Consider the following 23,490-nt stretch of genomic DNA (forward strand, 5'->3'; position numbering starts at 1 on the left):
GGAGTACAGGGAGATGAAGGTTAAGATAAGAACCGATCCTGTTTATCTATTAAATTAGTTAGTATAAGCTTACAATATAGATGCTGCATGCATTTTTTCACAGATAATCAAACACTGAAGCTAGCTTAATTTCAAATTGTGTACAAAAGATCATTCATGAAAATATTTTTCATCTAAGAATTTTGCACTTGTGAATTGAAACTAAAGTAAGTTTCTATGAAATATATAGTCGTCAATGTGTTTCTCTCAAAACATCACCGGAAAGGATCAATGGATGGCTCACTGATTTCATGTTCTTACTCAATTATATATAAAATAAAATAAAAAAACAAATTAGTACTTGCTCAATCTCAATTTATTTTTTCAATTTGAGAAATACAACAATTTTAGGAGTACATAATTATTACACCTACTCTATTTTTCAAAAGTTATCCTCCAACTTTTTGAATTTTTTTTTTCTCAGCAACTTTTTGAAAAAAGATTACTTAGATTCAAGTACTAATAAGGGACAAAATTGAAATTGTGCAGCTTTTAGAGCATCCGCACCAGTTTCTTCAAATTTTGGATCAAATTACCTCTTAAAAAATCACTTTATTACTTTAGCTAGCCACTTTTATAATATCTACAGCATCAGACTTTCTATTCGAAAATTATACCAGTAAAGTATTATGTTTTTATTCTTTTTATTTATTTATTCCATTATGTTCTCTCTCAAGCGGGAAGCAAGTGGGTGAGGAGAGACTACAATGGGAAAAAGGTAAGGAAAAAGTAATATTTTATAGATTAGTGTGTGAATAGTGGGTCACTTCTAAAAGTGAGAAACTGTACCAAACTTTGTTTTGACCAAACAAATAGCAAGATTGATGTAAAGTGATTTTTGTCCTTCCACTCGGTATTATAGCGTCGTATGAGAAGTGAAGAGTGTGATGTGAATGCCCTTAATCCATTAGTTGGTCCTTTGGGACAAACGGAAATCACTGGAGTATTGGTTATGTCATCATCATTGTTCTTGCTCAACTCAATTAATTACCTACGGTCAAATGATTTTGCATGCATTAATTGACTTGTATATATATACCCAAGGAGAAATTTTTGGGTGCGAGCCATTACCACGTGAAGATATCCGTTGGCGATTCCAGCCGTCCAAACGTATTTTGGACGGCTAAGATTTATTCTCTCTCTTTCCCTTCACCCGACCACTCTCTCTCATTTTTTTATCTCTCTAAAATCTGGACCATTCAAAATATATTTGGACGATTGAGATCCTCGATGGGTACTGTGTTCGTAGTACCCGACCGACACCTAAAAACTTCTCATACGTACCCAAGAGTCCGACCCCGAAAAGCCTGATCTAGTGATCTCGTGTTTGTCCACAAAAAGATTTGATGTTACTCTTTTGGCAGCTTTACGATGTGAAGAGAGTAGAGAAAACGTACGTAGCTCAAACCAAGTACTACAAAACAAACAGTATATATGAAGCCCAAATCAGATTATTATTCGGAAACTAATAAACAGTACAAGTACTAATGGGGGTGACATACAGATCGTAGTGGGAACAAGAGAGCCTAGATACTAGTTTTAAGACAATTTTGATCTTCCTCATTTCAGAGGCTTAGAGCTAGGAAGAATTATTTTGGTGGTAGCACCGTCACGTGGTGTCTAACAGTGGCTGTGATAGGACACTACATGGCGGTGCCAAGTTCACTAAAATAAGTCATACATAAACCACAAAAACCAGAGAGAGAGAGAGATAGAGAGAAGAGAGGGGCATTAATTGGATGAGGAATCAAGGAGGGAAGTGGTGCACTTGTCGTTGAGACCAGTGGCTGTGATGGGGAAGAGTTCTAGGGTTTTGAGTGGCTTAGTGTTATTAACAATATTGCAACAAGGAGGAGTAGTAGTACTAGTCGGAGCCACATCCAGCATCATCATCATCCTCCAATCACTACCGTTCGTTCTCATGACCGTGGCGTAGTACTTGTCCATCTCGCGCCTTTGATCTGGAAGATGATCATCCACCCTCCACTTCGCCGTGTCATTACAGATCTAACACAATGCGAGAAACATTACGAATTATTAGTATTTAAAAAAAAAAAGAAGCAATTCCCTAGTGCCAAAACAATGTAACATATATATGTAATGATGCATAACTTCCAAAGACAAAAAGCAAAACTAAAAAGTTACATGTTGAGTGTGTCCCTGTGGAACGCTAGCTCGCCATTCTTAGAAGTTATATACACCATTAATTTTATTGTTGCGGCTATTACAGACAACACAAGATGTACAATTTTATTATTTATATTCTCAGAGAGGTGCAAAATAAAAAAACGGACTAGTTAACGGTACTACCTGAGGAAGAAAGCCGGAAGAGTTATTGTAATGGAAAAGTTGCGGAAGAACAGGCGGAGGAGGAGGAGAAGGAGACCCAAGGTAGTGAAGAAGGTGGTGGTGGTGGTTTTGTGGTTGCTGGTGGCGGATGATCAACTTCTTCCTAAGCCTCTGTCTATCTCTTGCTTTGTGGTTCTGAAACCAGTAAAACACATTCTTGCCTTCAATCTTGCCGTAGAGAGAGAGGTGGGCTGTGATCTGCTGTATCTGGGACGGGTTAGGATTCCTGATTCCACCTCTGTACATCTCCTCCAATATCCTCACCTGTTCTGGGGTTGGACACCACCTTGATGATGATGAAGGCATTATCAGCTTTTTTTTATTTATATATGATTTTTTTTTCTTCTTTGTTTTAAATAGACAGAGAGGGAGTTACAGTATTTATGATAGCGAGAGGAGTGAGACAAAAGGCATGGTACTTGTAGAGAGAGAGAGAGAGAGAGAGAGAGCAAAAAGGAGAGGTAAAAAGATATAGCAAAAGGAGCAGTGCTAGTCCTGCGAGTACTAATGAATAGGGTGGGGTTTGGATTTTGAATGATTCTGTCATCATCACCTCATTATTTACTTCATCGCAGAGTGTACGGGATCGAAGACAAATGATACTGCAACCAGTTTTTATTGGAAATGAAGCTCGTTTGAAATAGTAAAATTTCTAACGATATCTCATCAATATATGTGTACTTTAAAATTAAACAATGTACGATTAACATAATTTTTGGAAAAAGATTACAATACACATTTTTTATTTAGGTATGTATCATATGCACTTCCTAAAATGTTACGAATTGTAAAGAAAATGTTACAAACCACATTGTTAAAAAGTTGCGAATTGTGTAAAAGTTATGAGATACACCAAAATATTATGAATTATAATAAAAATGTTACAAACCGTACTGCTGAAAGGTTATGAATTCTAGAATAAAAATTACGAAACACGCTAAAATATTATGAATGAACCATAAAATAGATACATATGTTACCCTCTTTTAAAGGGTATGTATTGTAAATTTTCCCTAATTTTTGACATAATTAGTAGTCGTGGATCTAAAAAATGAACAATTTTTGTCCTTAAAAAAAAACCCGAAGCGAGCCCAAAAATGGGCCAACAAAACAGTTCCGTCCATGATCCATTGGAAATTCAATGGGGATCTCCTGTATTTGGGTGGTGGTGTATTTGGGTGGTAGTTTCATTTTGAAAAAAGGTGTGGCCATAACAAATCAATTGAATTGATTCTTTTTTTTAGATCGAATGTGATGTCTCGTGATTAGAGATTGTGAAATATTGAAAAGTCTATGTGCATAGCTATTTATTACAGCTCTAGTCACAACTGCTAGCGTGAAATTGTGAAATATTAAAAAAGGTACTTAACCACCCACCACAGCTCTAGTCACAACTACTAATGTGGCATGCCACGTCAGTTGGTTTGCCCCACTAACGAATACAGGAAAAAAATGCACCACCGCGATCAGATCTGGACGAGTAGAGAGAAAGGGAGATCTAGAGAGAGATTAGAGGAGGAACCCTGGACCATACCGGCGACTCGGCGAGCACCACACCACCGAAAGCGCCTCCCCTTTCACCTTCGGCGACCACCAGCAGCAGCAGTGAGTTTGGCCACCGTGAAACACGTGAAATAGAGAACTATTGAAAAAAGAGCTGCACCTTTTCAACTTTTTTCCCCTCTCCCATTTCCATTTGTGGATTTTGTTCCCGTGACGTTGCTGGTTAAAAAAGACATAGCTAGCCAAGGTCTAGATTCAGCCTAGCTAGTTTATCATTCAGTACGCAGCCCATCATGCAAGAGCATGCGCGCTCTCTCTCTCTCTCTCCATCCATAAGTTGACAGTACTCCGCGGTAGGTTTAGACGTCATAAGTTTAGTACTGTGACGAAAGGAAATAAATATTTATTTCACATTTTTAAATTTAAAAATAATGTAAATGAAAAATAATTTTTTAATTTTTTTTGCACCATATAAAAAATCTCAATGAGATCTATAGAAAAATTATTTATGTAAACGCATAATTTTTGAACTTAAAATTGCCTTCTTAAAAAATAAGTATTTGTTTTACTTTCCGGAATGGAGCCTTAGAATCATATGCTTTTATGGAGTAATTTTATTAACAAAAATGCTACCAGTACAGAAATCCCTGTGCATAGATTTTTTTGTGAGGCCCACCACGGGTCCTACACAAATGATCCGAGCCGTTCATTAAATGTAAAACATTTTTTCAATGGCTCCTATTAAAAATCAGTTCAATCCAATACCTATAGGTGTTTGATCTAATTATTTAACTTTTTATTACCCGAAAATCTGAATAAAAATTTAGATAATTGGATCGAGCACTTATAGGTATTAGATTGAGCTAATTTTCTACGGGGACTCTTGAAAAAATATTTTACATTTAATGAACGACTCGGATCATTTGTGTGAAACCTTTGGTAGGCACCACCACAAAATCTATGCACAGATTTCTATACCAGTAGCAGGGCTAATTTATTAAACTGGAATGCATACCAAACTTAAAAACACAGTCCTGGGAACAAAACTCCCCTAGCGTTGTCTAATAAAACCTGTTCCAAATTAACAGTTCGGAACCGAAAGAAAAACAAAAATACTACTGAAATTACTATTACAAGGAAGTTTTAAAACAGCATCGGCACTTTAATTTGCTTCCCGATAAATATGGCGAACTCCTTCTTTAAGTCGATCCAAGAGAAATCTACAATCATGACCCCGTTCGTTTTGAGATTTAGGATTTGAATTTGTAGGTAATGAGTGTAGAGAAAAATAGAGTAATAATTAGAAATAGGAGTAACGATTGGAGAGAGTAATGATTGAAAAGAAATAGAATAATAATTAGAATCCAAAATCCAAAACCCTAAAACGAACAGGGTCTAAGAATGCTACTTAACTCATGAGTACCCAAACCTTTCTCATCAAGGAGATGCACTAAAGTCATAGAATCGGTCTCCACAAGAATGCCCTGTAAGTTAAACTTCAAAGCTAGTTGTAAACCATAACTAAGTGCCCAACAGTTCTCCACAGTGGCAGGTGGTTGGGTTTTGGGTGTATTTGTCTTTTTTTTGGTTTCTTGGACTGGGTTGGCTTCTTGTCATCCATGAGTGGTTATTTTCCCTTCTGGTTCTTAGCGGCGTGTCATATGATTGTCGGAGTTCTCTTTGCTCTGTTTTGATGCCTCGTGCTATGGATTCTTTTAATCTTTGTAATCTGTTTTCAAAAATTAATAAATTTTCAATGTTGTTAAAAAATAAAAATAAAAGAAGCTGCCCCAATTCGCCTTTGGAAACCCACAATCCAATCACCATTACCATCTCGAATGAGACCACCCGCCACACCTGATCTCAAGTTTGGTTTGAAAGCACCATCCGTGTTAAGTTTAAACTGTCCCACCGGAGGGGGAGGGTCCAACCCACTAAAGAGTCCGTTTACCCCGGTTTGAAGGACCACCATCACAAGCCAGAAACCATTCAAAGGCTAAATTTGACAGAATTTCCGTACTCCATGAATGCATACACAGATCCGCTAGCTGGCCCATTGTTTAATTTTGTCCTTAGGCTTTTCACATTTTCATGTGTTTTGCCATTGCTCTCACCGCCTATGTATATTACCACAACAAAATTACAAACACAATATGGAAATTAACTTCTTTACGGTTGAGGTGTTAACATGGGGTTTACACTGGCGCTATGTGTGGGCTCATCGACAGTTTATCGCAATAATCTGAACCGTTCATTTTGTATGGCCCGCAGAGTAATGTATTTATGCATAAAATTAGTTTGACCCAACATCGATAGGTATATCAAAAATTAAATTTTGATTTACAAAATCGGCAACCTGAATCATTTTAACTTAAAAACTATTGACAGAATCCACAACGATGATATTTGACCACCCAAGCCTTTCATCTTGTGATTTTTAATGTTTTTATCACTCATGTAGAAAATTAGGTCACCGATGGTTTGAGTCGAAATGAACATTTAGACTGAGACCGACAATTTCTGATCAAACAAATATGATTTGATCAAGCTCTTTTCCGGAAAAGGTAATTTGAAAGCTTGACATGAAAGAACTTCAGTTGGGCAAAAGGCAATTCGGACACAATCATATACATACATGATTCTGGTGTTAATTTCCTTAAAAAAAAAAATATCATTAGAATTGTGCCCGTTCGATACACGGAGCCGAAAAAAACCATTTTGATTTTTTATTCCGTGCATTAAACTGGCACAAACGACGCTAGTATATGGAGTATATAACTGTGTCTACCCTTTCTAGAGTTTTTGCTTTACCATCCGGTGCTAAACAGAGTCAGAGTAAAGGATATATATCCTTCATTGTGGTTTTCCTCTATGCTTGGTAATTCGATAGTTCCAGTTTACAGAAATTGAAAAAACCTAGCTATCAATGAAAAAATGTCAAAAACCAATAGACAAGACCTTAATTAAAACAAATCTTAGATCTTCGATTCTTCATCGTGGTGGGGTTCTGCATTTCTGCTTGCTTGAGTACCCCAAAACCGTTTACTAACTATATAGTTCTCCATCTAGCTGGCTAGCTAGCTAGCTACTAGATTATTCCACGTTAGAGCATCTGCATCAACCTTTTTAAATTTTAGACCAAATTACATCTTAAAAATTCATTTTCCTACTTTAGCTACTTACTTTTAAAATGTCTTTTGCATCAGACCTTTACTCTCACTCTCTACTCAATTAAGTATTCATACTTTTACATATCCTTCATTTATTCTCACATTTCTCTACTCAATTAATAGTTAAAAGGGTAAATAGTGACTCTTTAAAACAAAAGAGTCAATGTAGCAAAGTTTTTTTTTTTTTTTTTTTGGGTAAATCAAAGTTATTTATTTTGCAAAGTAAAGAGGAAGGAAGAGAGGCTAGTGTAGGGCATTTTTAGCCCATTTTCTCATTTTTGCTCTTTACTTTAATTTAAAAAGTTGTTTAAAGAGTCACGTGCGGATGCTTTAGTAGTAGATGCCTCTAGAGGGATGTTATACATAAATAGGAAATGTTTCTCATTAATGGGGCAGAAAAATTTTAAGGCCGTGGCAGGAGTATTGCCAAGAACTGTTGGAAGGTGGTGAGGATCAACTAGAACAACACGTAATAATAAATGAGCAATGGATGTGACCGGACCGGGAGGTGATTATTCGAGATGTGTGCAGTGGCGGAGCCAGAATTTTGGTCCGAGGGAGGCCGACATAAGAGAAGTATTTTCATGCAAAAATGTACTCAATATTATATGGTGTAGCTTTGTGCTACATTAATATATCGGATATATATAATATCTTTTGCATTATTGTCAGACAATTGCTACGCAAATGCATGTGTGAATCCTTTTGTTAAAGGGGCAAAGTACACTTTGACCCCCTGTGATTATCGTCATGTGCGAATACCTCCTTATGGTTCAAAATTGACCACATAACCTATCCGTGGTTTTGAAAATATGCGAATAGACCCCATGCCGTCATGTTTTTCATCCATATTAACGGACACAACATTAAAAGACCGATATACTCTCATCATGTCCTTTGATTCTTCTTCTTTTTTAAATCTAACCATACCATCCCCTATTCCAAAAATTGAATCCAAACATTTGATATTGTAAATTTTGACGAGTACTACATCTATGCCAAAATTCAAGTCAATCAAAAAATAAAAAAACTCATGGTCAAATCGATTTTGTTATGAAATTAAAATTTCAAATTTGAATTTACTAAAAATTAGATCACTGAGTTATTAATGCCTGGTCGAGATGATTTTCTACAGAGATAATCTATTCTTTATTTAATACATAATGAACGACTCAGATTACATTCTAGAGACGTGTGAGATACACCTCCGTTAATATGGATGGAAAACATGACGGCAGGGGATCTATCTGCACATTTTCAAAATCACAGGTAGGTTATGTGGTCAGTTTTGAACCATGAGGGGTAATCCGCACATGGCGATAACCACAGGGGGTGAAAATGGACTTTGCCCAAAATTTTACAGACAATGTAAAATAACTTCAATTTTTGGCTAGGTCAAATCAAAATAATTCATAATTTTAGTGATTGCTATACTAATTATAAAAATAATAACCATATTACATGTAATAGTAGTAAAAAAAATATTTTAAATGTTGGAACTCTGGCCCCTCTATACCTCCGCTGGTGAATATGTGTAAACTAACTTGAACACACCTGACCTTTGAACCAAAAAGAAAAATGAGCAATACTGGATGGGTTATGTAATGAGTTGTGGGGGCAAGTAATATTCAGTTTACCAGCAATTAAAAGGCCTCAAGTGAAAGTTCTCTGTACGCTGTTTGGAAGTGCGGATTCCACACATCTGCAAACTTCGCTGTCTAGTCACATTTTCACTTACCTAAACGAAGAACACCAACAAAAAAATCATGTGTGAGTGAGAATATATTTGGTGTAAAACAAGAGATGGTTCGTAGAATGGAAGTAAATAGACCACATTCGAATTGTTATTTTTGTTAGTATATATTCGTGAGTGTATATATAACCCGACAATGTCACCAACCGATGAGAAATCTCATTTTAAAATAGTAGGATTGTACATTTGCATTAGTGCAAGAATATTAAGAATGCCTCATCTAGACTCCAACGAAAGGTCGCAACAATTTTTCTTGTAAATTTTTTAGTCTTGACGCGGATGGCCACCTATCTAACCTGATCAGACCGAATAGAAAATTAATTGAGATGCGCTTAAGCTGATTAATTTGAACACCCCTTGCCACCAAAAAATGCCTCATCTGCTCTTATTGTGAGTTTTAATTAATGAGTAGTTACATATCGTACAATGGTGCCACACATTGAGTACTCTTTGGTACACTTGCATCATGCTCAACAATAAACGTATATAGAGTGCAAATTTTAGTATATAAGAGGACATGAATCTCTAGTTTAGTTTGACTGTCACCAAACATAATCCTTTGGCTATATAGAATTTCTCCCGTATATTTTTTAGTTCCGGCATGAATGATACTCTTCGTTGAACCGGAATGCCGTTACTCAGCACATTAAATCGTAGTAATTTTGCGCGTTTGCTCCGTTGATCGATGCATGCGAGCATATGGTAGAGAACATCAATGTTGAATATTGGGTGATTGGACCCTTCGGACTGCATGCATGTTTAATTTCTTTCACACGCCAACTCTTTAATTTGTTGGTGCAGCATACGTATATGTATGCTACAATTACAAAGATGAGAGACAAGCTTTTTATATGAATGTCGATCCATGCAATTAAATAGTAATCCATTTTCAGTAGAGAAATATGTGCCTTTAATTTCTTTCTATAGAAGACTACAAAATGTACTTATAAATTGATTTGTTTTAAAAACTGAAACTGGTCATGATGATGTAACATATCAAGGTCCAAAATGTACTTTTGATATGGTTTTTTTATAAAAATGAAATGAAATGATGTCTAATCCCATTAAATTGGCAAATCAATGGCTCCAGTTTGTTGCTTCCAAGACCAGATACAATTCTGAACTGTATTTATTTCACTTTACTAAGTGCTCAATCAAACAGAGTAGTACTAGGCAAGGCCTGCTGCTATTAGAGTACTGTTTATTCAGTGCTTTTGGTCAAACGATAGGATGAGATTTTATAAATGAGAGATAGTAACGAAAATCATCGGACATCCATCCCATGGAGGAGAGATAGAAGCCATAAAGATGATTAAACTTCCCGGTTTTACTACCAACACTTTTCATAGCTTGAAGAGCAAATTACAAGCTACGAGCTACTCAAAAGTCACTCTTCCTTACAAAATGGACCACCGATCTCATCAAGCTCTCCAATGGAACAGAGGAATAGAAACCAGTCCAAGAAATGGTAGAAAAGATCCTGAGGAGAAACGTGCACCTTACAACACATCATTTCCAAAATACCCAATCAAAATCAAAAGAAAGAACTTTTTCAAAATAAGAGCTAATAAAAGAGTTCATGGTAGTGGAAAGAAAAATTCTAAAATCATTTGGGCTAACAAGTGTGTGAATATGTATTAAAAATGTGTAAAAAGTACACATGAATACGTATTTTTCTTGTCTTTCTGTTTGCTTATTATCAGCTCAATGGGCTCCTTTCCACTATTATGAACTCTTTTATTAGCCCTTATTTTGAAAAAGTTCTTTCTTTTGATTTTGATTGGATATTCTAAAAAAGTTTTTTTTTTTTTTTTTACATCATTCAAAAGATTTCATCGAGATCTATTAAACAAGATCCGTATTGCGCAAAAAAATTATTTCAATAAGTCCATTATTTTTAAACTTAAAAATTGCAAATAAATACTTATTTTTTAACAACCCTCAGCAGAACACAACAGTTTCTTATTCCTTGCTTCAAATTAAGGAAAATTACTCAAACACATTCAACTAATCATTTTCTTAAAACAAAATTTAATTAAGAAGCACATGAAAATTTGTGCCATTGATCCCAGAAAACGGACTAGGTTGCATTGACTAAGTTACGAAGTCGTAGGGCTCAAATAGAACACCCACAAATTTGAGGATCACAGTGACAATTAACTTGGTCAGTGGCTAATCAACAGTTCAGCCATTATTGAATGGAATTATAATCATCACACAGGGGAAAGAAATTTGTATCCAGTTACATGAATACTACTAATACATACAACAAAGGTGAGATAAAACACTCTTATGGCCACAATGGTTCATGAGAAGCAGTCTTCGTCACAAAAACCTTCCTCTTGTACTTGATCCCAAATGGTGTCACCTCCCTATCACAGAAGTCAGAACCATGCCACACATGCCTCGGCAAGTACCGGCGAAAATAGAAATAATTCGAGCTCAAGCGAGCCCCACCGAGCGCCCAGACTTTAGCAAATCCTGGCCGCCAGTCGTCGTTTCCGGCAAGCTTGAGGTAGAGGTAACAAATGGGGGATTCCACACACTGGCCAGTGACTTGGAATTGGTCCACGTGGCAAGCTTGGAACGGCTTTCGCGGCACGTCGTCGAGGACTTGGGGCTGCAGAGGATCTACCCACCTTACATGCTTGTGGTTGAGGTGTTTTACAAGGATTTCATTTGATTTTGTATCACCAAACCTTAGGCTGATGTGGTTAGAGGTCCCTGCACCCTTTGTACATGTTGTTTCTATTGTTACTGCATAGGTACAGTTTTCCTGCAATGTCGAAAAATCAAGCAATTTGTTAGACCTTCATGTGGGCTAAATATGAACCCCACCAAACCAGGCAGCATAAGGAGTACCCATTAACAAAAGTTTCTACGCGGACCGGAGGAGGCTACCACAAAACGAAGTGTCTTCCTATGAAGATTCGAATCGAAATGCTTCAGGGTTTTTTCTGACTCTGTTCGAGTAAACAAACAATTAGAACCACCTTGACTTTCTAAGAACAAGCCCGAGTCAAGCAGCGATTACTGGAAGCACTTTTTTTGCGCTACCTTGAAAACCCAAGGACTCAATCGTATGAATATGTAACCTAAAGGATTTCTACCCCGAAAATGACAGAAACTGATACTCGAATTACAGCAAGTAAACTAAACTCAATACTCGGCCTCGTAGAAACATACAGAATCTTGAGGGATAGCTCAATTCCAAATTTCTAACAGCTATAAAATACATGTAAGAACACTACCAAAAACAAGTACAGATCCTGTGTCTCGGAAAGGAAAGAAAAATCCATGGTACCCTGTCTCAGGCCTATCTCAGCTGCACACCATGTGTTTTAGTGCACATTGCGCATCTAAGAGAGGCCTAGGACAGGAGAATTGGGGTTGCCGCAAGGGGTCAGTGTTTAAGTAAAAAAGTTTTTGCCTAGTATGCAACGGTTGCATGGGGCATCAATACCTTCTTTTGTGGTGAGAGATCTTCACCTCCTGCAATTATAAACACAAAACAAAGAAAAACACAAAGTGCAAGGATTGGCCCCCTGCAATTTATCTTCATTACTGGTAGCTCAAAGTCATGTCCTGAGAAGATAAGCTGTTTACAAGAACCAATCAGACATATGCATGCAATTTATACAGCTTTTTATCCTTTATTCTTTTCTTGACACTTGAAAACCCCAGATTCTCAACTTTTTTAGCTGCAACTATCTACATTTCAGCCAAATTCTTCTATTTTTGTTGTTGTAAGATTGCTTGGGTGTTACTCATACCTTGTCAATTTATTAGGGCTAGTTAATATGCTTTTAAATAGGGAAATCACTCTGTTTGTTTACGCATTCATATTTGATAGTTTTGATCTTTTGGCCCTTTGGTTCTCCTTTATGGTGAAAGATGACGACAAAAGAAAAGAACAAGAGACCAACCCTTTATGAGAAAAGTATCAATGTACTAAAAGAAAAGGAAAAAAAAGAAAATGACATCCAAGAGCTATTTTTATACATAATCACAAACAAAAATCATGAGTGCAAAACAAAGAGAGAAAAACACAGATAATATGCAGTTCTGTAAACCTGCCTATATTAACAGACTAGAGGGATCCATGGAATGTTAATGTCAGCTCAGCTCAGCTCAGCTGATGACTCCAAGAAGATCAAGTTTGAGATGGAGAAGTAGACACAAGACAAGGCTTCACACTGAATACTAGTAGCGTTTGTGGCTTCGAATTTTGCGGTAACACTTTCAGCGTCTTTGTTGTTGTTTGAAGTACCATAATAGTGTTCTATACTTCTATTTCTTCTGATAGGGGATTCAGATACAGTTGTTTTTATTCAAAAAGCACATCTTTGACCTTTGCTTCTGTAATTGGAACGTTAGTAGTAGAGAAATCCAAATCATTTTGCTGGTCTAAATTTGTAATCCTCAAAACAGTTTAACTACTGGTGACATTTCCAGTTCAGCCCTCCATTTGCTGGTCTTAGTCTAAAGATGAAAATTTCCTTTTCAAGAGAAAGAGGACTCGTGCTTAGCTTTTATGACTATTTGCTGGCACAAGGTCAGAATTCTAATGGCTACTGTCATACCAGAGAGAGAGAGAGAGAGATTAACTAACAGTTGTAAGAAAATTACCTTCACTCCAAGGTGATGAGAAATTGATGGTTATGTGAGCCTGCAACAGTCATCCAATCCATTTACCCATCACTGGTACATACACATAACTACATAAGAACTCTATTTACTCTCCGAATACATGAATACACATGCATATGTTACACGTGTCTAACCAACAACGTTATAGATTATGGACATAATCTTGCGCTGGATATCAAATTATGGATAACCAACACCCGTCTGTTAGTACAGAATATGCACTCTTACTAGAGTCATGGAACAGAATCAAGAGAAACTAAGTTTCCACTAATATACTCTAGTAAAACACTTGAAGTTCCACTATAATAGAGATCCACTTAAGGAGTATCAGATTTACCAGTAAACGTTTCCTGCCATGAACAAGAAACTGTCCAATTGAACAGTAAAAACTTTTTTTTTCTTTTTATCAGAATTGAACAGAGAATTGAACAGTCAAACTCCCCCTTCAGCCTTGCGAGCAATTTGTCTTCTGCATCATGCGCATGAAAACGTTAATAGTGCCCAAAACTAACAGTTGCTAAAACCAGCTAATTTACATAACCAAACAATCCTGAATGCAAGAGCACCACTTCCTTGTGGAAGACAACGCAAATTTCAATATCACTAGATGGAGTATACTCAGTCAAGAGCAGCTGCAATTTCCAGTTTAGTCCATCAATAAAACCAAAGAAATTGTTTCAATGACTACCAGAGATTGAACATAGTATCCTGGCTTCGAATGCTACATTATTAATCAAGGTGGAAATGGGGACAGTTACCGCAGACTAGTTGGATCATGCCCACTGCAACTTGTACTCAAGCTAACAGCAAGGACGATGAGGACATTCTGATTGGAAAACGCACACATTTTCCAAATGAAAAGGAAGTGCAAGCATCTGAAATGAACCTAGAAAACCACAAAAATCGAGCCTCAAAGATGATTTTTAATGTCACATGTATGCATCACAGCTTAACCTTGTTCCACACACACATACACCCCCCTAGAGAGAGAGAGAGAGAGAGAGAGAGAGAGAGAGAGAGAGAGAGAGAGAAGAGTGAAGAGTGGTAGCAAGGTGACATTAGATGCTTGATGAGATTAGCAGGACCCAGTGCTTCTTACAGTCACTTGCCCAGCTCATGTGCAGCAGCCTGTCAAGGCCTGAGATATTGGCTGAAATAAGCTTTGAATACAATACCCAGAAAACATAATTCCTTTTCAGAAGTCAGCAAAAATGTCTTCCAACAGTGCAATCAATATACAACAGCAGTTCCTAACATATCGGCACACCCCACAATTCAAACTTGTGAGTAGACTTCATCTTCTCAAATTTTTTCATGCCAAATATTATTTCAAGTTACAAGACCTGGGCAATCAGAAAAAAATGAAAAATAGTGTAGCAATCATATATCCCAAGTGGGTCTACGCAAAGAAAATTACAGATAGCTCAACCTAAAGAATGGTGCTTCGTATGTACACTTGTTGATGTCGAGTGTTAGGATGCTTCAATTTGGATAGTCACAGACCGTTATCTGCAACTGGGACTCCACTACATACTGTCTGACGAAAGCTCTTCTCCACCAAACTTCAAATGCTCTCTGAATATTGGGGCAATCATCTCCTTTGTTTAGAAACCGATGAAACCAATTAAGCAAGATAGACTGTTGCTGTGGCAAAGGCAGCGTAAGAATTGTTTGGCTCAACCCATCCTCTACCAGTTTCTTATCCATGGATCTATTGGCCCTCCTCATCCACGCAAAGTCCTCATAGAGAGCTTCCAACCACGTAGAAAGCAGAGCATACCGGATATCTCTCGGCACCAAAATGTGACCTCTCCCAATTGCGATACATAGTTGTGCAGTGATCATGCTAATTTCATGACGGTACATAATGGGTATTTTTGAATGGAGGACAGCGAGCTCCTTTTGATCCGCCCACAGTTTCACAAACTCATCCCCCATTTTTTTGTGAATTAGGATTTCGACTATCCACTGCATGTTATCTGCTTCTCTAGCTATCTCACCCATAAGAACACCTCGGTCCTTCTTGCTCTCATCCACACACGTGGCTTCAGATAAGCTAAGTATTAGAGAACTCAGACAGCCGTGGCAAAGGTGGTAAAGTGTGTCTTTAGAAACATCAAGTCTGTTTTCGTTACTGTACTGGTTTGGTGATGCCTCTTCCCTAAGTAGCCGAGAAATAAGGGTTTTCATTTCTCGTCGTGCTTTATCGTCCTTGGCCTCTAAAACACCTGTCAACAGCTTCAGAAAGATATTATCAGCTCTTAAAGATGTCGATGAATCAGATGATACTCTTTTCAGAACTTCCGCTACAGAATCGTGGAGCTGAAGCTCAGTGAGATGGGTTACGATTTTGTCCTCTTCTTCTTCAGACCAGGGAACTGCTTCTAGATACTCTAAGCAAGCAATTATTCCAGCATCAAACATGATTGCAGCAGATACCTGCACCGCAAGGACAACAAATAAAGAAACAATTCAAGACACAGACATTTCCCCCCCTAAATTAAGGATCTAATCCATATGCGCAAACCCTCCCCGCTGTATTTTCTTGAATCATAGAGAAAACTCTGAAAATTCTTTTCCATGTTGTTTGGTTTCAAGCACAGGAGCTTGACAAGCCAAAATTAACAAACCGTTTTCTGCTTGTTTTCTCTTCTCCAACAGTTACTCAGCAACAATCAATACCATCTCAGCTTAAATCATTTTCTGAAGAAACAAGAATAGAACTCCACAAACATATTTTACAGAAATGGACGATGAACAATTCCCCCTAACCACCATATCCAAACCCAATTACAGTTTCTCAAAGCCCTAAAACTCAAGCATTTAATCACCATAGTATTATGTTCTTAAACGCCAATAAATTTCAAGACCACTTGACAACATTTACAACACCTTCCTAGTAACTGTGGGTATCCAGAAGAGGATCGCCACGTGGCACTTACCGGCTGGCCCAATACCCCACGGGTAAGGCAAGTGAGCTCCTCCGGATTCACGACTCCTCATATCATGCAAGCACTCTAGACTTCATGGACCTTCATATTGGGAACTCCCCCGTGGAGTCTCCAAAATACGACACCAAGAGACTTAGTGACATGCTCAACCATGTCCGCTCTCCATACATAAAATAAGGTTCTCATGAGCCTGGCGACTCTCAAAAACTCCTCATGATACCCAAGTCGGGAGCAAGGCCCGGGTACTCCGCTCGGACCTAAGGAGGCATGTGGCTCGGAGGCGAGCGAGGGGATTGTCAATGCTCGAATACCATAGAGAGAGAGAGAGAGAGAGAGAGAGAGAGAGAGAGAGAGAGAGGGGCGCCGCCTACATCACCCAACGTCTGCCTCAACTACCATCATCATTACCACAACCACCGTCAATACAACCACAACCATACCTATATCAACCACCCCTGACACCAGAAGATGATCAGATGCCTCTCCATGGCCTACCCATCCCTCTGGCCTCTCCATCCCCTGGCAAGCCCATCTCTGAGGCTTCCATATATGGATGGTTTATACACCACCAAAATGATATAGACACATTATATCCAATACACTACCTACAGATACAGAGTCTAACACTCTGGTTGACCAATCTTCACTGCCGCCCTCGCTCTACGGCCGGCCCGAGCTCTCTCCTCCTCCACCTCCACCTCCACCTCCGGTGGTCCCGAGGACTGTTGTAGTGACCGCCATATACCCGGAGGGCGACCTCAAGTACTATTCCTGCCACTCACATCCACAGTAACTAAACAAGACCGTTCCACCAGCGCAAACCATTTTGTGAAGAAAACAAGACAATAACAAACATTACCCGCTAATAATACAAACCAGACCCACTTCTATTTTTATCATTTAAAAAAAAAAAACTCAACTTACACACCCAATCACACCAGAAAAAAGTCTTCAAACACCACTAAATCCTGACAAAAAAAAAATTTTCATTCCGAATACTTTACCAGCTAGAGTACCGGTTTTCCTACTTGTATCTACGTACTAGTATCGGTGAGATACCGGGTGAGATACCAAGTACTGTTTCAAATTATTGCTATTAGTGTTATTTACCCACATGTATAATATATTCATTGATTAAAAAGAAAAAGAAATTTAAAAATAGTTCCGTATTGTCCGTATTGGCTGTACCGGGTATTGAAAGAAAAATATATATATAAGTAGTCCGGTATTGATTGGTATCGGCTGGTAATTGAGATAGAACAAATAAAAGGTGTAGCATACCGAATTTGGCCAATATCAGTACGGTATGGAATTCGAAACCTTGACATAAAAAGAGAAATCAAAACAAAGCAAAGGCAAAAAGACAACATTACCTTCAACAAGCCCAAGACTTTAGACACCTCCTCCCCCACCAACTTCCTCCTCAAATCATCACAGTACATCAACACCACAGCCTCCACATACACCTCCACATCATCACAGTCACAAATCTCCACCGAATGCAAAACCCCTCCTCCTCCACCTTCCCCCCCAACCCCGTCCCTCCTCAACAACTTCGCCGCGAAAAACCGACTCCTCTCCGCCAGCACCCGCCGGTGGACGTCCATCGAGACCCTAAACCCGTCCCGTCCCGAGATCGACAGCTTGACGTCCCCGAACCCGCCACAATTTCCCGGGTTGCGAAACGGCGCCGCCTCGAGAACCCTGGAGACCCTCTGGCGGGCCTCGAGGGAGTGCCTGGAGTGGCGGGTGTGGTCGTCGTTGGAGATCATGTCGAAGAGGGTGGGGCGAGTGGGGGTGGGGGGAGGAGAGAGAGAGTTGGAGTTTGGGGAGAGGGGGGAAACCCTAGAGAGAGAGAAGAGTTGGGGTTGGGGGGAGCGGGAGGAGTGATTGGGAGATAGGAGGAAAGGATCGGAGATGAAGCCTTGCTTGATCATGGTGGAGACTTCTTTGTTGGACTTGGTGGTGTGTGAGTTGTTGAGGTTGTTGTGGTGGTGGTGGTGGTTGGTCTCGGCCGCCATTGTTGGAGGTCCGGTTGAGCGCCGACGGAGGGGAGTGGGGATTTAAACTTTAGAGAGGGAGAGAGAGAAAGGCGAATCCAAGAAAAGCAAGAAGAGGAGAGAGGGGGTTTGGGATCAGAGCTGCTACAGGTACGCATATAATTATAGGCTTGTAGCCTTGAACTATTCCGATCGATCAAAAAAAAAATTTAATTTTAGGCTTGTAGCATACATACGGATTTTGGATCCGGATCCCAAAAAATATCCGAGCCGCTAAGGCTGGATTTTTTTTAAATAAAGTTGAATGTTTCGTAATTCACTTTACAACATTCGATTGAATTAAATTTTTACAAAAACTCTAACCAAATCATTTTGAACTGGACGAGCGGTTCGGATAATTTTTGTGGTATTCGAGATGGATCCAAAATTCAAACATACTCATTATATGCTTATATATGTCTTGTACATTTATTTAGGGTGGTGATAACACCAAGGATTTGAGGGTGATGTATCGCACCTTCGCACTACACATAGTGCAATCAATCCAGCCGTTCATCTTGGCAATTAATAACTCGAATTTTTATCCGAACAATGGACAGCTCGAATTAAATTCGAGCCCTTCATATCCAGATGAATGGTCAAATCCGCCGCACTACAGCAACTCCCAATCCTAACGCCAAAACTGTTTAAAAAACTGGTACCAAATAGTACAACAAAAAATTTGACATTAACAAAAAGCTGTTTTGATAATTATCATTGTCCTTTTCGGTTTTGGCATTTATCATTAGGGAATTGATATTATAGAGGGGTGAAATTTGGACGAAATCACCGCTGCTTATCCCATTTCCCCAACCCGAAGAGTCCTAATTTAGTTTCAGAGGCTCTCTTAGGTTGCTTATTAAAAGGCCTAAGAGCCAAAAATTCATTACGACCATTTTAAGATAAAATGATCAGAAAAATAAGATATTCGCACCAGTTTAAACGGATTGAAAATCGAAACACTTAATTTTTTAACTATATTTTTTAATATATAAATGGTGTAAAAAAAATAAGTATTCTAATTTTCAATTCGTTTGAACCGGTGTGAAAATTTTATTTTTCTGATCATTTTATCTTAAATGGTCATAATGAATTTTTGGCTCTAAGACCTTTCAACGAGCACTCGAAGACTTCTTATTTAGTTTCAGGGCCCAGGGACCCTACCGAGCGGCACCCCTGCCAAGCGGGTGCCGAGCGGCCAATCCGGCCGTTCATCTCGGAATCAACGGCCCGGATCGAAACATCTTTTTTCTTTTCCTTTATTTTTTTTTTGAATCCGTTCGATACCTTTACATCTGGGCCGTCCAAAACATTTTTGGACGGCCGAGATGTGCTCGGCACCCCTACCAAGCACCCCTGCTTGGCAGGGTCTCCAGGTCCGTCTCTCTTAGGGTGCTCATTGAAAGATCCTTAGAGCCAAAATCCATTATGACTATTTAAGATAAAATGATCATAAAAATAAGATCTTCGTACCGATTCAAACGAATTAAAAATTGGAACACTAATTTTTTACACCATTTATATATTAAAAAATATAGTTAAAAACTTTTTTTAATATAAACTTTTTAGAATAGAATTTTTTTAATTAATTTATTTATTTTATACTTCCAATTGTCAAAAATTGATTAAATATATTGATTTTGAAATTTAAATAGTTATTTTAATACATAATCAAATTTAACTATGCACATAGGCAAAATAGTCATTTGACAGCGTTTCCCATCATCCACCCCTTCTTATCCCCTCATTCTATAAATCATCCAAACAGAGTCAAATTTTATCCTCATTTTTAATACATCATCCAAACCACGTAATATTTTATCCCCCTCCATAAACATCAAATCGATGTGAGCCAAGCCATCAAAATTAATACCTCCTACTATCTTATCCCCTTCATATTTTTAGCCCCGATTTTTTACTCGCATCGAAGCGGGCCCTAAAGAAAAAATAAATACAAAAATGATACTCACATAATAATTCAAACACAACACCAAACACATCTCACGTACATGTGGACTCCACATACACTATTATGTGTGGGCTCCACTTGTATGTAAGAGGTTGTGTAAGTTGTTGTGTTTGGATTGTTGTGTGAGTAGCATTGTTGAAAAAAATACTTTCTCCATCCTAATTTAATAGTTCTTTTTTTGGAAATTCGTATAACTTTTTAATTGATTATATCTTGTAATTTATAACGTTTTATGTAATTTTGAAAATATTGTATTAAAAAACTAATCAAAATTTATTAAATAAGATCTATATTCAATATGAAATTCATTACGAATTTAAAAATATAATTAATTTTTTAACTGATTAAAATGGAAGAATGGACAATTAAATCGGTACGGGATGGAGTATATGAATATCAAAATAGTTGTCCTTGTTCTTTTCGGTCTTGGATATGGCAGTTGAGAACTCGTGACTGGAAATTGTTAGTGGAATACTGTACTACTGTGGGGGAGTGGGACATTTACTTCATTTTTTAACTATAAAAAACGGCTCATTAATGGATTGGCGGGAGAGATGGTAGGGAATAAGCGTGCGCACAAAGGGAGTGCCAATACAACCAATAGGACTTAACCACGTCACGGTTAAAAGTGGAAACGGATTTGGCTGCTGAAAATCTGATGGAATTTGTTTTTTCCAAATTCATTTTTATCTCGTTTACTATTTTCTGTTCACTTTTCTTTCGGCTGCTGTTGTCTTTTTCCAAAGTCGAGAGTCTAATGAGTAAAAGTGTAACAGGGATCTGATTTGGTTCTTGGCTTTAGCCCCGTTATAGATTTGTAGTTATACAGTTATGTTGAAGTTGGGGATGAATCCAAAGGCGGGAATGTAGAAAACACGTCTGATATTTTAATATGATTGTAATATTAGTCCATTTGGTAAAATCGACACGATTTGCACCTTCATGGAGATTAGGAAAACTAAATAAACATGTGCCACCAATTTATCGCAACTCTAGAAGGATCACATTTTTATTATTTTTTCCCCGCGATTTGAAGATAAAATAGTAGTAGTAAAAATGTTGGGCGTGTTTCGTTGTCATTATTTATTTACCATTTTTGAAATAAAAGAAATTAAGTAAATAGTAAGCAATGACAGACCAAATATTTGTAATCAGGACCTGGTTCACGAGTCCTCATTCAGAGGTGCAGTGACAGCACCAAATTACTAAAAGCAAACAGCATAAATAAAGGTCCGGAACAGTCGCTTTTTGTATTTTCGTTCGATGGTCGGGGTGTTTGGGCCAGATTACGCGTACCTTAACTAATAATGACAAACTATCCGGTCAAAGGCAAACTATCTATGTCGGTACTAGAAAATCCAAAGAAATTTCTCTCTTGCAACCTGATTCCAAGAATCAAACTCTGATCAATTGTTTGAAGAACAGACCCACTAAACAATCGGACCAACCGGAGATGAACGGTTGCATTTAAACTAGTAACAGAAAACAATAACAAAAGCATCTTTTATTTGCCACATTAATGGGCCATCTTTGTATAGGTAAAACTGTCCCAACTCTTGTATCATGTGATTTTGCCCTCCCCCCTGAGGCCCGCTGCAGCGATCACTCAACTCAAGTGTCAGTAGATAGATAGACAGATACTACTGTAAATTGCTTTTCCCACCCCCCCGACACCACACCCCTCCCGGTCCCACACTCTTTTTCCGTTTTTACCCTCCCTCAGCCCTTTTAATTACCTCCCTCCGCCATTTTAATTGGTGCACAGTAGCCCCTAAACCGCAATGTTTGGGTTAAAAAAAATTCTCACCGTCAATTTGCAATCCTATAGAGCAGAAACATAATTATGAGAGTTCTAGAGACAAAATTTGATTATGTCTCTTTAGAATAATATGATCAAAATAAAAAGATCTTCACACCCGTTGAAACGCATTAAAAATTAAAGTACTTAATTTTTTAACTATATTTTTTAATATATAAACAGTCTAAAAAAATTAATTAATTGCTCAAATTTTCACTCCGTTTGAATCGGTGCAAAGATTTTGTTATTCTGATTATATTGACAAGATCTTTGCACCGATTCAAACGGAGTGAAAATTTAAGCACTTAATTTTTTGAGACCGTTTATATATATTAAAAAATATGGTTAAAAAATTAAATGCTTCAATTTTTAATGTATTTGAACGGGTGTGAAGATTTTTTTATTCTGATCATATTATTTTAATTTATTTCTTTATTTAATTACTCATATCTTTTTAAGGCCTTTCAACAAAACACCCTAAGACTTATTATTTAGTTCCAAAACTCTCTTAGGATGTCCATTGAAAGGCCTTGGAGCCAAAAATTTATTACGACTATTTAAGATGAAATGATCAGAAAAATAATAACTTTGCACCGGTTCAAACGGATTGAAAATTGGAACACTTATTTTTGTAATTATATTTTTTAATCTATAAAGGAGAAAAAAAGGAGAAAAAAAATAGTCGGATAAACATAATCAATTGAAACACTTTTTTTTTCTCTCTCAATTACTTTACAAAATCTAGAATTAGACTTGAACCTATTGTGTAAGAAAGAAAGAACAAATTTTTTAAATGTAAGAAATAATAGTTTGATTAGTAACATGGATTGAAAATTGAAACACTTATTTTTTACACCGTTTATATATTAAAAAATAGTTAAAAAAATAAGTGTATTAAAAAATTTACTACGACCATTTAGGATGAAATGTTTGGAAAAATAACATTTTTGTACCGGTTCAAACGGATTGAAAATTGAAACATTTATTTTTTAAACTATAATTTTTAATATATATACATATATATAAGAAAAAAAAGAAAAAAAAACAGTCGGAAGGAAAGAACGGGAGGGGGGAATAGAGAAAAAAAAAAAGGAAAGAAAAAAAGAAGAATAAAAATTTGAAAGAAGTAAAACGGGAGAGGAGTGGTGGGGTCGGGGGTGCTGTGTCCGGGGGGGGGGGGGGGGGGGGAAGCAGCTCTCATACTACTCCATATTCTGCGTTTGTTTTTACAGAAGAAAACATTATAAATGCAACACAAACCCATGCATA

General features: G+C 37.6%; 3 protein-coding genes across 3 annotated transcripts; all 3 read right to left on the reverse strand.

Annotated features, from left to right (window-relative positions):
• Positions 1 to 1,477: 1,477 nt before the first annotated feature.
• LOC131314817 (WUSCHEL-related homeobox 3-like) lies at positions 1,478 to 2,694 on the reverse strand. The gene is made up of 2 exons (XM_058343673.1): positions 2,350 to 2,694; positions 1,478 to 2,046 (listed from the first exon to the last, which is right to left on the reverse strand). The coding sequence occupies exons 1-2, from the start codon at positions 2,692 to 2,694 to the stop codon at positions 1,771 to 1,773; spliced, it is 621 nt and encodes a 206-aa protein (XP_058199656.1). The 3' UTR covers positions 1,478 to 1,770.
• Positions 2,695 to 10,967: 8,273 nt separating this feature from the next.
• Positions 10,968 to 14,440, reverse strand: LOC131314819 (embryo-specific protein ATS3A-like). The gene is made up of 3 exons (XM_058343676.1): positions 13,802 to 14,440; positions 12,278 to 13,515; positions 10,968 to 11,590 (listed from the first exon to the last, which is right to left on the reverse strand). The coding sequence occupies exons 2-3, from the start codon at positions 12,374 to 12,376 to the stop codon at positions 11,105 to 11,107; spliced, it is 585 nt and encodes a 194-aa protein (XP_058199659.1). The 5' UTR covers positions 12,377 to 13,515; positions 13,802 to 14,440; the 3' UTR covers positions 10,968 to 11,104.
• A 170-nt stretch (positions 14,441 to 14,610) lies between these two features.
• LOC131314818 (BTB/POZ domain-containing protein At5g60050) lies at positions 14,611 to 18,913 on the reverse strand. Its single transcript, XM_058343675.1, has 2 exons — positions 17,789 to 18,913; positions 14,611 to 15,903 (listed from the first exon to the last, which is right to left on the reverse strand). Exons 1-2 carry the CDS (start codon positions 18,434 to 18,436, stop codon positions 14,947 to 14,949), a joined length of 1,605 nt encoding a protein of 534 aa, XP_058199658.1. The 5' UTR covers positions 18,437 to 18,913; the 3' UTR covers positions 14,611 to 14,946.
• Between the last annotated feature and the right edge of the window lie 4,577 nt (positions 18,914 to 23,490).

Source organism: Rhododendron vialii, chromosome 13a, assembly GCF_030253575.1.
Source record: "Rhododendron vialii isolate Sample 1 chromosome 13a, ASM3025357v1".
Taxonomy (NCBI): domain Eukaryota; kingdom Viridiplantae; phylum Streptophyta; class Magnoliopsida; order Ericales; family Ericaceae; genus Rhododendron; species Rhododendron vialii.

Coding starts and splice junctions, on each gene's coding strand:
- LOC131314817 (XM_058343673.1), bottom strand. CDS start 2,694: ATGCCTTCATCATCATCAAGGTGGTGTCCAACCCCAGAACAGGTGAGG. Junction 2,047..2,349: donor CTTCCGGCTTTCTTCCTCAG/GTAGTACCGTTA, acceptor GCATTGTGTTAG/ATCTGTAATGACACGGCGAA.
- LOC131314819 (XM_058343676.1), bottom strand. CDS start 12,376: ATGAAGATAAATTGCAGGGGGCCAATCCTTGCACTTTGTGTTTTTCTT. Junction 11,591..12,277: donor ATCTCTCACCACAAAAGAAG/GTATTGATGCCC, acceptor TCGACATTGCAG/GAAAACTGTACCTATGCAGT.
- LOC131314818 (XM_058343675.1), bottom strand. CDS start 18,436: ATGGCGGCCGAGACCAACCACCACCACCACCACAACAACCTCAACAAC. Junction 15,904..17,788: donor AAGTCTTGGGCTTGTTGAAG/GTAATGTTGTCT, acceptor CTTGCGGTGCAG/GTATCTGCTGCAATCATGTT.